The sequence below is a fragment of the Zingiber officinale genome, chromosome 2B, assembly GCF_018446385.1.
Source record: "Zingiber officinale cultivar Zhangliang chromosome 2B, Zo_v1.1, whole genome shotgun sequence".
Taxonomy (NCBI): Eukaryota; Viridiplantae; Streptophyta; class Magnoliopsida; order Zingiberales; family Zingiberaceae; genus Zingiber; species Zingiber officinale.
The window spans coordinates 88,693,125-88,705,272 of record NC_055989.1 but is presented as its reverse complement, the minus strand read 5'-3'; the positions used below and the strand labels follow the sequence as shown (position 1 = coordinate 88,705,272).

General features: G+C 33.7%; 1 protein-coding gene across 1 annotated transcript; it reads right to left on the bottom strand.

Annotated features, from left to right (window-relative positions):
* Window positions 1-218: 218 nt before the first annotated feature.
* On the bottom strand, window positions 219-3,865 carry LOC122046261 (growth-regulating factor 6-like). The gene is made up of 4 exons (XM_042606871.1): window positions 3,381-3,865; window positions 2,883-3,086; window positions 1,749-2,076; window positions 219-1,121 (listed from the first exon to the last, which is right to left on the bottom strand). The coding sequence occupies exons 1-4, from the start codon at window positions 3,754-3,756 to the stop codon at window positions 440-442; spliced, it is 1,590 nt and encodes a 529-aa protein (XP_042462805.1). The 5' UTR covers window positions 3,757-3,865; the 3' UTR covers window positions 219-439.
* Window positions 3,866-12,148: the final 8,283 nt, after the last annotated feature.

The window sequence follows — 12,148 nt, the reverse complement described above, 5'->3', positions numbered from 1 at the left end:
CTTTTTTATCGTATATTTGTCATCTTGTACTAATCAATCAATAATGCCTAATTAATCCTTGTAAATCAATTAATTAATAGCGAACTAGAAAAATTGTGAATGATCAAAACTCACTATGGTTTTGTTGCCAATTGAATTCAAAACAAATTTAAAATCATATATAATTCAATTTAAATCAAGTGACAACTTCTAATCGGACGGAAAATAGAAAGTGGAAATAACTGCCATCACAGCAATACAAAGTGCATTTAACTAGTGCAAAATGCCTCCAAAATGCAACATCAAAACAGATTGGAGATTCAGTAAACTATAGATCGATGCACGCAGTTTAATTGTACAGAAACTAGTAAACAAGCAAGAACATCAAGCCTCATTGTTCCTAGTTCTTGGTTAGCTTAGTCGACACCGGTTTTACCTTCACATTGTGATTTTGTGAGCATTACGTTAGAAGAGTTGAAGCAAGGAGGTCGCTGCACAAGCTACTAGTGCCCTCATGAAGCATGCGGTTGTCGGCCATGGGGCTACTTCCTGGGCTGCTCGACAGTGAAGCAAATGAAGTTTTCTGCAAGACGCCAGTCGGTGAGAACTCCATTCGCGTACTCGAATCCAAATCATTGGCTGTGATGTGTAGGGTTGGAAAGTTCTTGCTTTGATCCTTCCAATTGCAATTAGTTCTATCCAGCACCTCTCCTAAAGGTCCAGCCAGGGAAGCCTCCCAAGAGATTGGCCTCCAATTCGCCTGCCTTCGGCATACATCATTAAGGTCCCCGACACCTAGGCCCAGTTGTGCCGGGTTGTATTCTCTTGACCACTTGAGTGCTGAAAGTGCCAATTTGTCGTCGCCACAGTGCCAAAGGGGATTGGACTCGAGATGCTGGTCATTGAGCATTGAAATGGGAGTAAAATTGTTGTTCTCTGAAAATGAGCTCCTTGGGGTATTTGAAAGTGAGCCATCAGAAACGAGATCGAATGCAGCATCAAAGGAGGTTCCCTCAAGCAGAGTGTGTTGCTTTGAGAGAGTATATAAATTACTATCAGGCCTTTGCTCAACAGGACTAGGAATGGAGATGCTTTGGGGGTTCAGAGCATGATCATCTTGAACTTCTTTGCCATTCAGTATCCTACAGATGACAACATATATAAGAATTGCATATTGAAAAGAAAGAATCATGTTAAAAGGTCATTTTCGGGAAATATATTAAGAATTATATAGTACTAAGAAGAGAAATTAATTCTGAGATACAACCTACAGAGTCCCAAATAATCTTTCATGGTCAGTACAACGATGCTCAGTTCACAATGGTCAGTAAAACAGAAATTCTGGTTGGCACACAATGTAGTTCATCATAAATTGTATATCATGTAAAAGAAAATTAAAAAAAAAACAAAATCTTCCTAGTCCCTCAATTGTCTTTATACTATTTCATTGGAGCACTAGAATGAATTCTAGCAGCAGTTACTCCCTTAAAAAAAAATAGTTTTTTACTCATCATAATTTCTTATTGTTATTAGTGAGACATACTTCATGTATCCTTTTGCATTGATCAAGAAGAATGTATTTGTTATGGCCTAGTCAACGAAGATTACAGGTTTGACAAGCTCATGAGTATTATGAAAGTGAATTCATAACTGCTTTTATAAAAAAAAAATTAGTTAGCTAACTCTGCCAACAAAATTCATTAGCTCAAAAAATCTCTATGCTATATACCAAAAGTGTAAACCAAAATTTATCGCCAGAGGTTACTTACCCATTCGGTTGCACTGGGTGTGCGATGGTTGCCTGCAAGGCTTTACTCTGCTGCTGTGTAACTGTGAGAGTACTACAAGTACCAACAGATACAGCAGATGTCTGATGAGAAGATGTGACAATCGGTGTCACTTTGGCATCACGGCAACTCTGGCCTTCCACATGCTTTCTTGAACGATGACGGCCCCGGTTCATGTGTCGCTCACAATACTTCTGGTCAGCAACTGCATTTCTGGAGCAACGCCATTTCTTCCCGTCAGTCCGACGGCATCTACCAGGCTCTAGATCAGCATTTCTAGAATAGCTTAGATGGAGTGACCCCCACCCTCCTACAACATTTGGAAAGAAAATGCAACCAAAATTTGTTAAAGGAGTCGCAAGAACTTCATCCTTTGTAGTTACATATTGCTAGGCGAGATCATCATAAGCATGCACAAGTATCAAAGAGATCTTCATCTAAGTGTCTTGATATTTTGAGTTGAAATAGATACTTCTCACCTTAGTGAAAGATGATGACGAGACAAAGGTGAATATTAAAGAGAGTCAAGAGAAAGTGAGGGAGGAGAAGAAAAAACCCTACCCTCTAGTTCGACGTTGCTAAGTGAGGCCATCGTGGGCATGCTTAAGTATCAAAGGGACCTCCAAAACTTAAAGTCTTGTCATTTTAGATTGGATTGGATCGGATTGGATTGACACATCTTTGAACATTTACAAAATTAACACCAACATACTCCCTAATGCCTACTAGAACTGAATTTGCAGCATTCTATGGCAGCAAGATCATGAAACCAACATATAAAATACATTCTTTTAAATCCACAACAAACATTTTATTGTGAAGAGAAAGAATCAAAAAGATCTTCACAGAGTAATTTAGAACTTTGCGAGTTTAAAGTGTACTAAGAAGAGAAGAAAGGTATGACAAAAAATATATATATATATGCTGTGCTGTGTGCAAAAACAATCATCAACTTATTTGCTATCAGCTAAAAATGCCAGAGAGCTAATGAAGATTCTGAAACTATAATATTTTCTTGAAGCTAGAAACAACATGCATCAATAAGTATATGGGTTGGCAACAAAATCTTCCCAAGGTAACCATTCTTTTTGCTAAATTGAAAAGTCCAATAAGCACCTGAGCCGAAAGCTCCAGCTGACAGAGGGAACCCCGAGGTCGTATTTCTCCTTAGGGGAACGAGCAGAGTAGCTGGTATGGGTACATTTGCAAGTAGGTATTTGTAGATCAAGGCCTGGTGTTCCAACTCCAGCCACTGAGAAGGGGTGAAGGGTCCCCTGGCCCTCGCCATGACGCTTTGCATGTTCAAATTTGAGGTCAAACCTGAAGTGGAAAGAGAAGGAAGGTAAGGAAACCATATCAGAAGGAATTCATGAGACACCAAGTTGTCCGCACAATTTGGCGAAGCACATCAAGTTGCGAAAATATCACATTTTCCCTGTTTCTTTAGCAATCGGTTTAGATTCGAGAGAAATAAGAAGAGAGATGGTAGAAGGAAGTGACAGAGTAAAGATAGTGTTCATTCTTCCTTACAGTTTCTTAGAGATAGGAGCCAACTTTTTCCTTGACAAGAATCGAAATAAAAGGATCAAAAACTTCAATAAAAGCTTGAGTTACCTGCATTCCCCGGGATGTAGCATCGAGCAGAAGAAGTCGCCGAGGGTTGTTTGTAATAAGGCAAGGTTCTATCACCGCCGACCACCATTTCGATCTGGGATCTCGACGTGAAGCTGAGCATTTGCTCTCCTTCAGGAAAAAGAGGGCAGGAGTTGGGTTTGAGGAGGAAAGGAGCCGCCTTGCCCGGCGCTTCGGCCAATGCCTCAGTCCTCGCTGCCTTGACCGACCTCTCATGCTTCGGAAGCACGGATCCGAAGGGCCCTCTTTTGCTGCTGATTTCCACGTCCGAAAGCAAGGGCGAAGAGGATAAGAATAAGATGCCTCCAACAGCAGCTTCAGAAGAGACGCCGGAGCCAATAACCCCGCTAAAGTCCATTTTCTCCTCCGTGGCGGCCGCAGCCCACCGCTAGATGAAAAGGGAAGCCATGCGCTCCGGAGAGGAGAAGGATAAAGGCAGCATTTTTGGTGTCGGGAGGACGAGGAGGCTGAAGGTGGTTTTAAAGGGCGGAGTGGGGAGCGCAGAAAACCGGAGTGGTTTTCTTTTTCGACCGGTAAGAGTAAATAGTAATAACGGATTTTGACATAAAAACCCTCCATTTTTTATAATCCCAAATTTTTTTTTATTCTACATGAGAAAAATATCTTATAATCCACCGTAGAGATTCATGGATGCTTGAGTAAATCATTCCGCTGTATTCGGAGGAAAACTCTATTTTATTTTCTTGTTTTTAGCCTTATTTTTCTCCATTAATGTTGATCATTAGATTAGAATAAATTTAAGAGTAATTGAACATGATCATTAAAGATGAGATTAATTCTTCTTATAAATTTATGAAGTCTAGAGGCCATAATCTTCATATAACGCTATAATTCCTCATGTGATGGAATAAATTAGTCCAACGAATGTTTTGACCAATTAAAGGTTCTTCGAGGGACCACAACAAATATTAATTCATTGCGAGCTTATTAGTTGGTCAAACTACAAAGTTAGACCTCTAAGGTATAAATGAATCAAATATTAGTGAGTAAATTTGGTATTAGAATGAACAAGCTTTAAAAAGTATATATATTTAATTTATTAATGTTCATGAATAAATATCATAAATTGCATGAATAAAAATTTAAAAATTAAGTTCATCAATAAAATTCTTATTATAAATATTTTTTTAAAAAAAAACAAACAAATGTATATTATCAACTTAATAATCAATTGTATAAATTAAAAATAATCAAACAAACTCGAATTTGAGATCACTTCTAAATCAACAAAACTCAAATTCATGAAAAATTAAAAATTAAATTAAATTAAATTTAAATAATCATTTTAATTTATTTTAAACTAAATTTAACTTAACTGGGTTTATCATAGCTCAAATATTTTATAAAGTGAAATTATAAGGGAAAATTGTCTTAAAATTCTCAATCACAATTTAAACTTTACATACAGTTACCATGTCAAAAAAAAATTATTTACACTTCATATATGTAAAGTTTTATTTGTTTCAACTCTTTACATATGAATATTATTACCTAATTGCCCCTCATCTTTTTTAGGTAAAAAAGTTTTAAAATGAGGTATAATTCTTTATAAATTTAGTACATTTAAATTGAATCAAGTATATCTTCTATCAAATTGAGTACGATTTTTTTCCGCTTAATATAATTTTTCCTAAATTTAGCACATTTAAAGACAATCTAATATATTTTCCATCAAATTGAGCATCATTTAAAGAGAAGTCTAATTGCTTGCATGGTTTATAGCTTCCAAAGAAGACAATGAGAGTAGATTAATTAAGATTATCCTTAATAGTTATTCCTTTTTTGCTTCGACCACTACAAAAAATCAATAGATTAGGGATGAAATTTAGGGACAAATAATTTTCATCCCAAATCAGTAATAAATTTAGCAATAAAAAATAATTCATCCCAAATTTACAACGAATTTTGCAACCAAAAAATATCATCCTAGAAATAGTAACAAATAAAATTTCATCGCACATTTCGTTGCAGTTTGGCAACAAAACTTAATTTTCATTCCAAATTATGCGACAAATAAAATATTCGTTGGCGATTTTGCAATGATAATGAGATTTTTTGCAAATTCTGCTACAAAATAATAATTTGTTGCATATTTTGTGATGAATTAAAAATTTGTCGCAGAAACTTAAAAAGCAAATATGGGACATATTTAGGATTCGTTCCCAAATTTGGATCGAATCCAGATATTCACCCCCAAATCTAGGATGAATTCGAGATTCGCCCCCAAATCTGGACGAATTCGAGATTCGTCACCAAATCTGGGACGAATCTGAGATTCATCCCAGATTTAAAAAAAAAACAATCAGAAGTCCTAAATATTGACCTAGAGATATCGAAATTTTATGAAACAAGTTTCTTTGGATTCCTAATTTTCTCTTGGTCATAAATATATCATCATCCATAATTTTAACCTAACATATTAAGTGTGGTAATTTTTTAACATGAATATGACCTAATTCATGTTAAAAAAAACACCACACTCAATATGTTAGGCTAAAATTATGGAGGAAGACATATTTATAATCAGGAGAAAATTAGAAACCCAAAGAAACTTATTTAATAAATTTCTGACATCTTTAGCTCCATATTTTAAGTTTGAGACACATATTCAAACATGCGTTAACATTAACATACTTAATTAATAGTAAACTTATGTTCAACTAAATATTGATCTAGAGATATCAAAATTTCATAAAATAAGTTTCTATAGGTTTCTAATTTTCTGCTAATCATAAATATATCCTCATCCATAATTTTGAGCTAATATGTTAAGTATGGTGATTTTTCAACATTAATTAAGTCATATTCATATTAAAAAATCATCACACTCGGTATGTTATGTTAAAATTTTGGATGAGGACATATTTATGATTAGGAGAAAATTAGAAACTCATAAAAACTTATTTTATGAAATTTCGACATCTCTAGGTTCATATTTAGAGCCTCCAATTTATTATTTTTTTTTTTATTTATTTTTGTACTTCTAGGATGAATCCAGGATTCGTCCCAGATTCTATAAAATAAGAAATTAAAAAAAATCAATCGGAAGCCCTAATTTAAAAATATCAACCTAAAAATGTCAGAATTTTATGAAACAAGTTTCTTTGGGTTCCAAATTTTATCCTAATCATAAATATGTCCTCATTCATAATTTTAACCTAATATATTAAGTGTGGTAATTTTTTAACATGAATTATGACTTAATTCATGTTAAAAAATCACCACACTCGACATGAAAGGTTAAAATTATGGATGATGATATATTTATGATCCGAAGAAAATTAGGAACCCAAAGAAACTTATTTCATGAAATTTTGACATCACTAGGTCCATATTTAAGATTTTTTATTGATATTTTTTATTTTCTTATTTTTAAGAATCTGGGGCGAGTCTTGGATTCATCCCAGATTCTAAAAAATAAGAAATTAAAAAAAATAATCGAAAGCCCTAAATATCGACCTAAAGATGTCAGAATTTCATGAAATAAGTTTCTTTGGGTTCCTAATTTTCTCCTGATCATAAATATATCATCATCCATAATTTTAACCTAACATATTAAGTGTGGTGATTTTTTAACATGAATATGACTTAATTCATGTTAAAAATTACAAACATATTTATGATCAAGAGAAAATTAGGAACCCAAAGAAACTTATTTCATGAAATTCTGACATCTTTAGCTCCATATTTAAAGTTTGAGAAACATATCCAAGCATACATTGAACATTAACATACTTAATTAATAGTAAACTTATGTTTCACTAAATATTGATCTAGATATGTCAGAATTTTATAAAATAAGTTTCTATGGGTTCCTAATTTCTTACTAATCATAAATATATCCTCATCCATAATTTTGAACTAATATGTTGAGTATGATGATTTTTTAACATTAATTAGGTCATATTCATATTAAAAAATCATCACACTCAATAGTTAGGTTAAAATTCTGGATGAGGACATATTTATGATCAGGAGAAAATTAGAAACTCATATAAACTTGTTTCATGAAATTCTAACATCTCTAGGTCCATATTTAGGATCTCCAATTTATTTTTATTTTTTTATTTATTTTTGTACTTTTGGGACTAATCCAGGATTCATCCCAGATTCTAAAAAATAAGAAATTAAAAAAAATCAATCAAAAACCCTAATTTAAGAATATTGACCTAGAGATGTCAGAATTTTATGAAATAAGTTTCTTTAGGTTTCTAATTTTCTCCTGATCATAAATATGTCATCATCCATAATTTTAAATTAACATATTAAGTGTGGTGATTTTTTTACATGAATATGACCTAATTCATGTTAAAAAATCACCACACTCAACATATTAGGTTAAAATTATGGATGAGGGCATATTTATGATCAAGAGAAAATTAGAAACCTAAAAAAACTTGTTTCATAAAATTCTGACATCTTTAGCTCCATATTTTAAGTTTGAGACAAATATCCAAACATGCGTTGAACATTAACATACTTAATTAATAGTAAATTATATATGTTTCACTAAATATTGATCTAGAGATGTCATAATTTCATAAAATAAATTTTTATGGTTCCTAATTTCCTGCTAATCATAAATATATCCTCATCCATACTTTTGAACTAATATGTTGAGTATGGTGATTTTTTTTTAACATTAATTATGTCATATTCATATTAAAAATTATCACACTCAATATATTAGGTTAAAATTATGAATAAGGATATATTTATGATCAAGAGAAAATTAGGAACCCATAGAAACTTGTTTCATGAAATTCTGACATCTCTAGGTCCATATTTAGGGTCTCCGATTCATTTTTCTTTTTTTAATTATTTTTGTACTTCTGGGACAAATCATGGATTCGTCCCAGATTTGGGGATGAATCCTAGATTCGTCACCAAATCTAGGACGAATCCATGGATTTGTCCTCAAATCTGGGATGAATCCAGGATTCGTCCGAGATTCTAAAAAATAAGAAATTAAAAAAAATCAATTGGAAGCTCTAATTTAAAAATATCGACCTAGAGAGTCGGAATTTTATGAAACAAGTTTTTCTGGATTTCTAATTTTCTCTTCATCATAAATATGTCCTCATCCATAATTTTAACCTAACATATTAAGTGTGGTGATTTTTTTAACATGAAATATGACATAATTCATGTTAAAAAATCACCACACTCAATATGTTAGATTAAAATTATGGATGATGACATATTTATGATCAGGAGAAAATTAGGAACCCAAAGAAACTTGTTTTATAAAATTTTGACATCTCTAGGTCAATATTTAGGGCTTCCGATTGATTTTTTTTATTTATTATTTTTTTAGAATTTGGGACGAATCCTGGATTCATCCTAGATTTGGGGACGAATCATGGATTCATCCCAGATTTGAGGACGAATCTTGGATTCATCACCAAATCTTGGATGAATCCCGGATTCGTTCCAGATTTGGTGATGAATCCATAATTTGTTGCAAAAAACCCTAAAACTATATCTCAGATCCAGATCTACTTTATCCTTTATTTCTTTGCCACATCTAGATTTTCCTTTACCACTCACAACTTCTTCTCTCAGTGGCGGCAGCAATCTCCGGCGGCGACCACAACACTCTCCAGCGGCAGCGCAGTGTCTTGGTACTTCTCTTTTCCCTCCCCTCTCCCCTCTCGGCCTGTGGTAGCTCGCGCATGGTCGTGTGGGACTGTGTGTGGCTACATGTCACCACGACTGGCCGTGCGTCGTCGCGGCTGGTCGCGTGTCACCGCGGCTAGCTGCGGTTGACCGCGCGTGGTCACGCATTTCCGGTCCTGGCCACGCGTGGTTACGCCTGGCCCTGGCCAAATGGCCAGGCCTAGCTGCGGCTAGTCCCAGTGGCCATTTGCACCATGCCCTCGGTGGTCGCGGTTGCCTCGGTGGCAACGACTGCCCCCGATGGCTGCAGTTGTAGATGTCTGATATGGGGTTTATATTACATAATTTAATTTTTGATTTATTATCGTAAGATATTATCTAAATTTGTAATGTTATTTGTGCAGATCTAGCTCGGTGTTGTTGGTGGCACTCGTATCTATGATTTATTATCGTACGGTGTGTTCTGATTAATTGTAATAAATCTAATATTTTCATAAGAGTTCTTGTTGATCTTCCCTGTAACATCCTTGTACTGATATGTGTTCATTTCTAACTTTTATCATAATAATATTTTATATATATGCGTGTTTCTTTATTTTGATAAAATGCTCTTTGTTACTTTGTCTTCGATGGTAAGATTTATGTGTATTAGTTTTTAATAGTATTTAAATAAATAAATACATGTAAAATGCAGAATGAAAGAAGTTGGATGTATAACAAGAATTTGTCTTATCGTTGGGATTTAACTGATAAGTTTATCACTAGGTTGTGGTAATTTTTGGAATTTGCATCTAGTCAAGTTAAGTATATGGATGACAATAAGATAAGATGTCCGTATAGAAAGTGTCACAATGATAAATTTTTAGCCTCCGATAAAGTTGAAGAACATCTTTGTAGATTTGTTTTTACTCCAAATTACTATAATTGGACATGTCATGGTGAATCATTCATATCTGATGAGGATTATGGATGGAATATCCAAGTCTCTGTTAGTAGGGATCAGAGTTATTATGAACAATTAAATCCATATCAGAGAATGGTAATTGATGTAAGAGGTCAGAATTTCATTCTCGATACATTTGGTGCAAGTTCTAGTTTCTCTCAGTTGAACAATTGTTTACTACTTATACATCACCGTTGGAGGAGTTAGAAGTACCAGGTGTGGATGAAACATATCACAAATTTCAAGAAGTGTTGAGTGCTACAGATGAATCATTATGGGTCGGTTGTAACAATCAAACTAAATTATCTCTCACCGCAAGACTATTAAATATAAAGGCATCGCAAGATTGCTTTAATGCTTTTGTTCAAGCTTTTGATGACTCATTGCCACGTCATCATATTTTGCCTCCTGATTTTAATAGTATGAAAAAACTGGTGAAAGAATTATGTCTTTCGGTGGAAAAAATTGATATTTACAGAGATGATTGTATGTTATATTGGGGAGATGATGCAGATATAGATGTTTGTAAATTCTGTAATCAAGATAGGTACAAGACTGCTAGAAGGAGTCAACAGCGACGTAAATCATATAGTTAGTTGTTTTATTTGCCTTTAACTCTTATGTTATAAAGACTTTATACATCAAAGGCAACTGCTGAACACATGACTTGGCATGCAACTCATCAAATAGAAGGACTAATGTGTCATCCATCAAATGCAGATGCATGAAAAATTTTTGATAAAACATATCCGGAATTTACATCGGAGACTAGAAATATTAGATTATGTCTGTGTGCTAATAGATTTGCTCCATTTGGTAAATCAGGAAGACCTTATTCTTGTTGGCCAATTACTTTAACTCCATATAATTTTCCACTTGGGATGTGCATGAAAACACCTTATATGTTTTTAACATTGGCTGTGCCTGGCCCACAAAATTCGAAGAAGTTAATAGATATTTATATGCAACCCCTAATAGCAGAATTGAAACAACTATGGGATGAAGGTGTTCCTACATACGATGTTCATACTAATCAGATGTTTGTAATGAAGGTTGCTCTTCTTTGAACCATAAATAACTTTCCAGCTTATGGTATGCTATCGGGTTGGAGTACCTCTGGGATCTTTGGATGCCCAATATATATGGAGAGATCAAAGTCAATTAGATTAAAACACGGAAAGAAGTCAAGTTATTTTGATTGTCATAGACAATTTTTACCGCTAAATTATAAATTCAGAAAGAATAAAGATGAATTCACAAAGAATAGAATTGAAAGAACACCTCTGCCATTGAGATTGATAGGTCTAGATATTTGGTACAGAGTGTTTCACTTTCCATCTGTTTATAAAAAGTCACATGGTACAATAGCTGAATATGGAAGTACGCATAAATAGACTAAACGAAGTATATTTTGGGATTTGCCATATTGGTTTACTCATTTGATACATCATAATCTCGATGTAATGCATATTGAGAAGAATATTTTTGATAACCTGATAAATACAGTGATGGATATCAATGGAAAAACCAAAGACAATCTCAATACAAGAAAAGATATGTGATTCATTTGTAAAAGACCCACTCTTGATGTCGATAAAAACAGTAGGGGACCAAAGCCAAAGGCAGTTTATACATTAAATAAGGATCAGAGATGTGTTCTTTGTGAATGGTTGAAATCTTTAAAATTTTTAGATTGGTATGTCTCTAATCTTGGAAGATGTGTCGATATAAAAGAATGCAAATTGATTGATTTGAAAAGTCATGACTGCTATATAATAATGTAAAGACTCATTCCTATTGCTCTTAAGGAACTCTTACCACATTTTGTATGGGGTGCGATTACGGAGTTAAATATTTTCTACATGATATTTGCTCAACAGTTTTGAGACATTCACAAATGGAGAAGTTAGAAAGAGACATTCTAATCATTTTATGTAATTTGGAAAGGATATTTCCACCAACCTTTTTTTATTCCATGGAGCATCTTTTGGTTCACTTGTCATACAAGGCCAAGGTTGGAGGACCTGCCCATTTTTTGTGGATGTATTCGTTGGAAAGGTTGAATTTTCATTTTCTATACTTCGACTCTTTGAATGCATAAAAAATTTCTATTTCTATTATATATTAATATTTAATACAATTTATTTTTTTAACCACCAGATTCTTA

Bases quoted from the DNA above. Each gene is read 5' to 3' on its own strand.
- LOC122046261 (XM_042606871.1), bottom strand. From the start codon at position 3,756: ATGGACTTTAGCGGGGTTATTGGCTCCGGCGTCTCTTCTGAAGCTGCT. The intron at 2,077-2,882 runs GTGCTTATTGGA...CAAATGTTGTAG, and splicing joins AGCTGGAGCTTTCGGCTCAG to GAGGGTGGGGGTCACTCCAT. The intron at 1,122-1,748 runs GTAAGTAACCTC...TGTCATCTGTAG, and splicing joins CACCCAGTGCAACCGAATGG to GATACTGAATGGCAAAGAAG.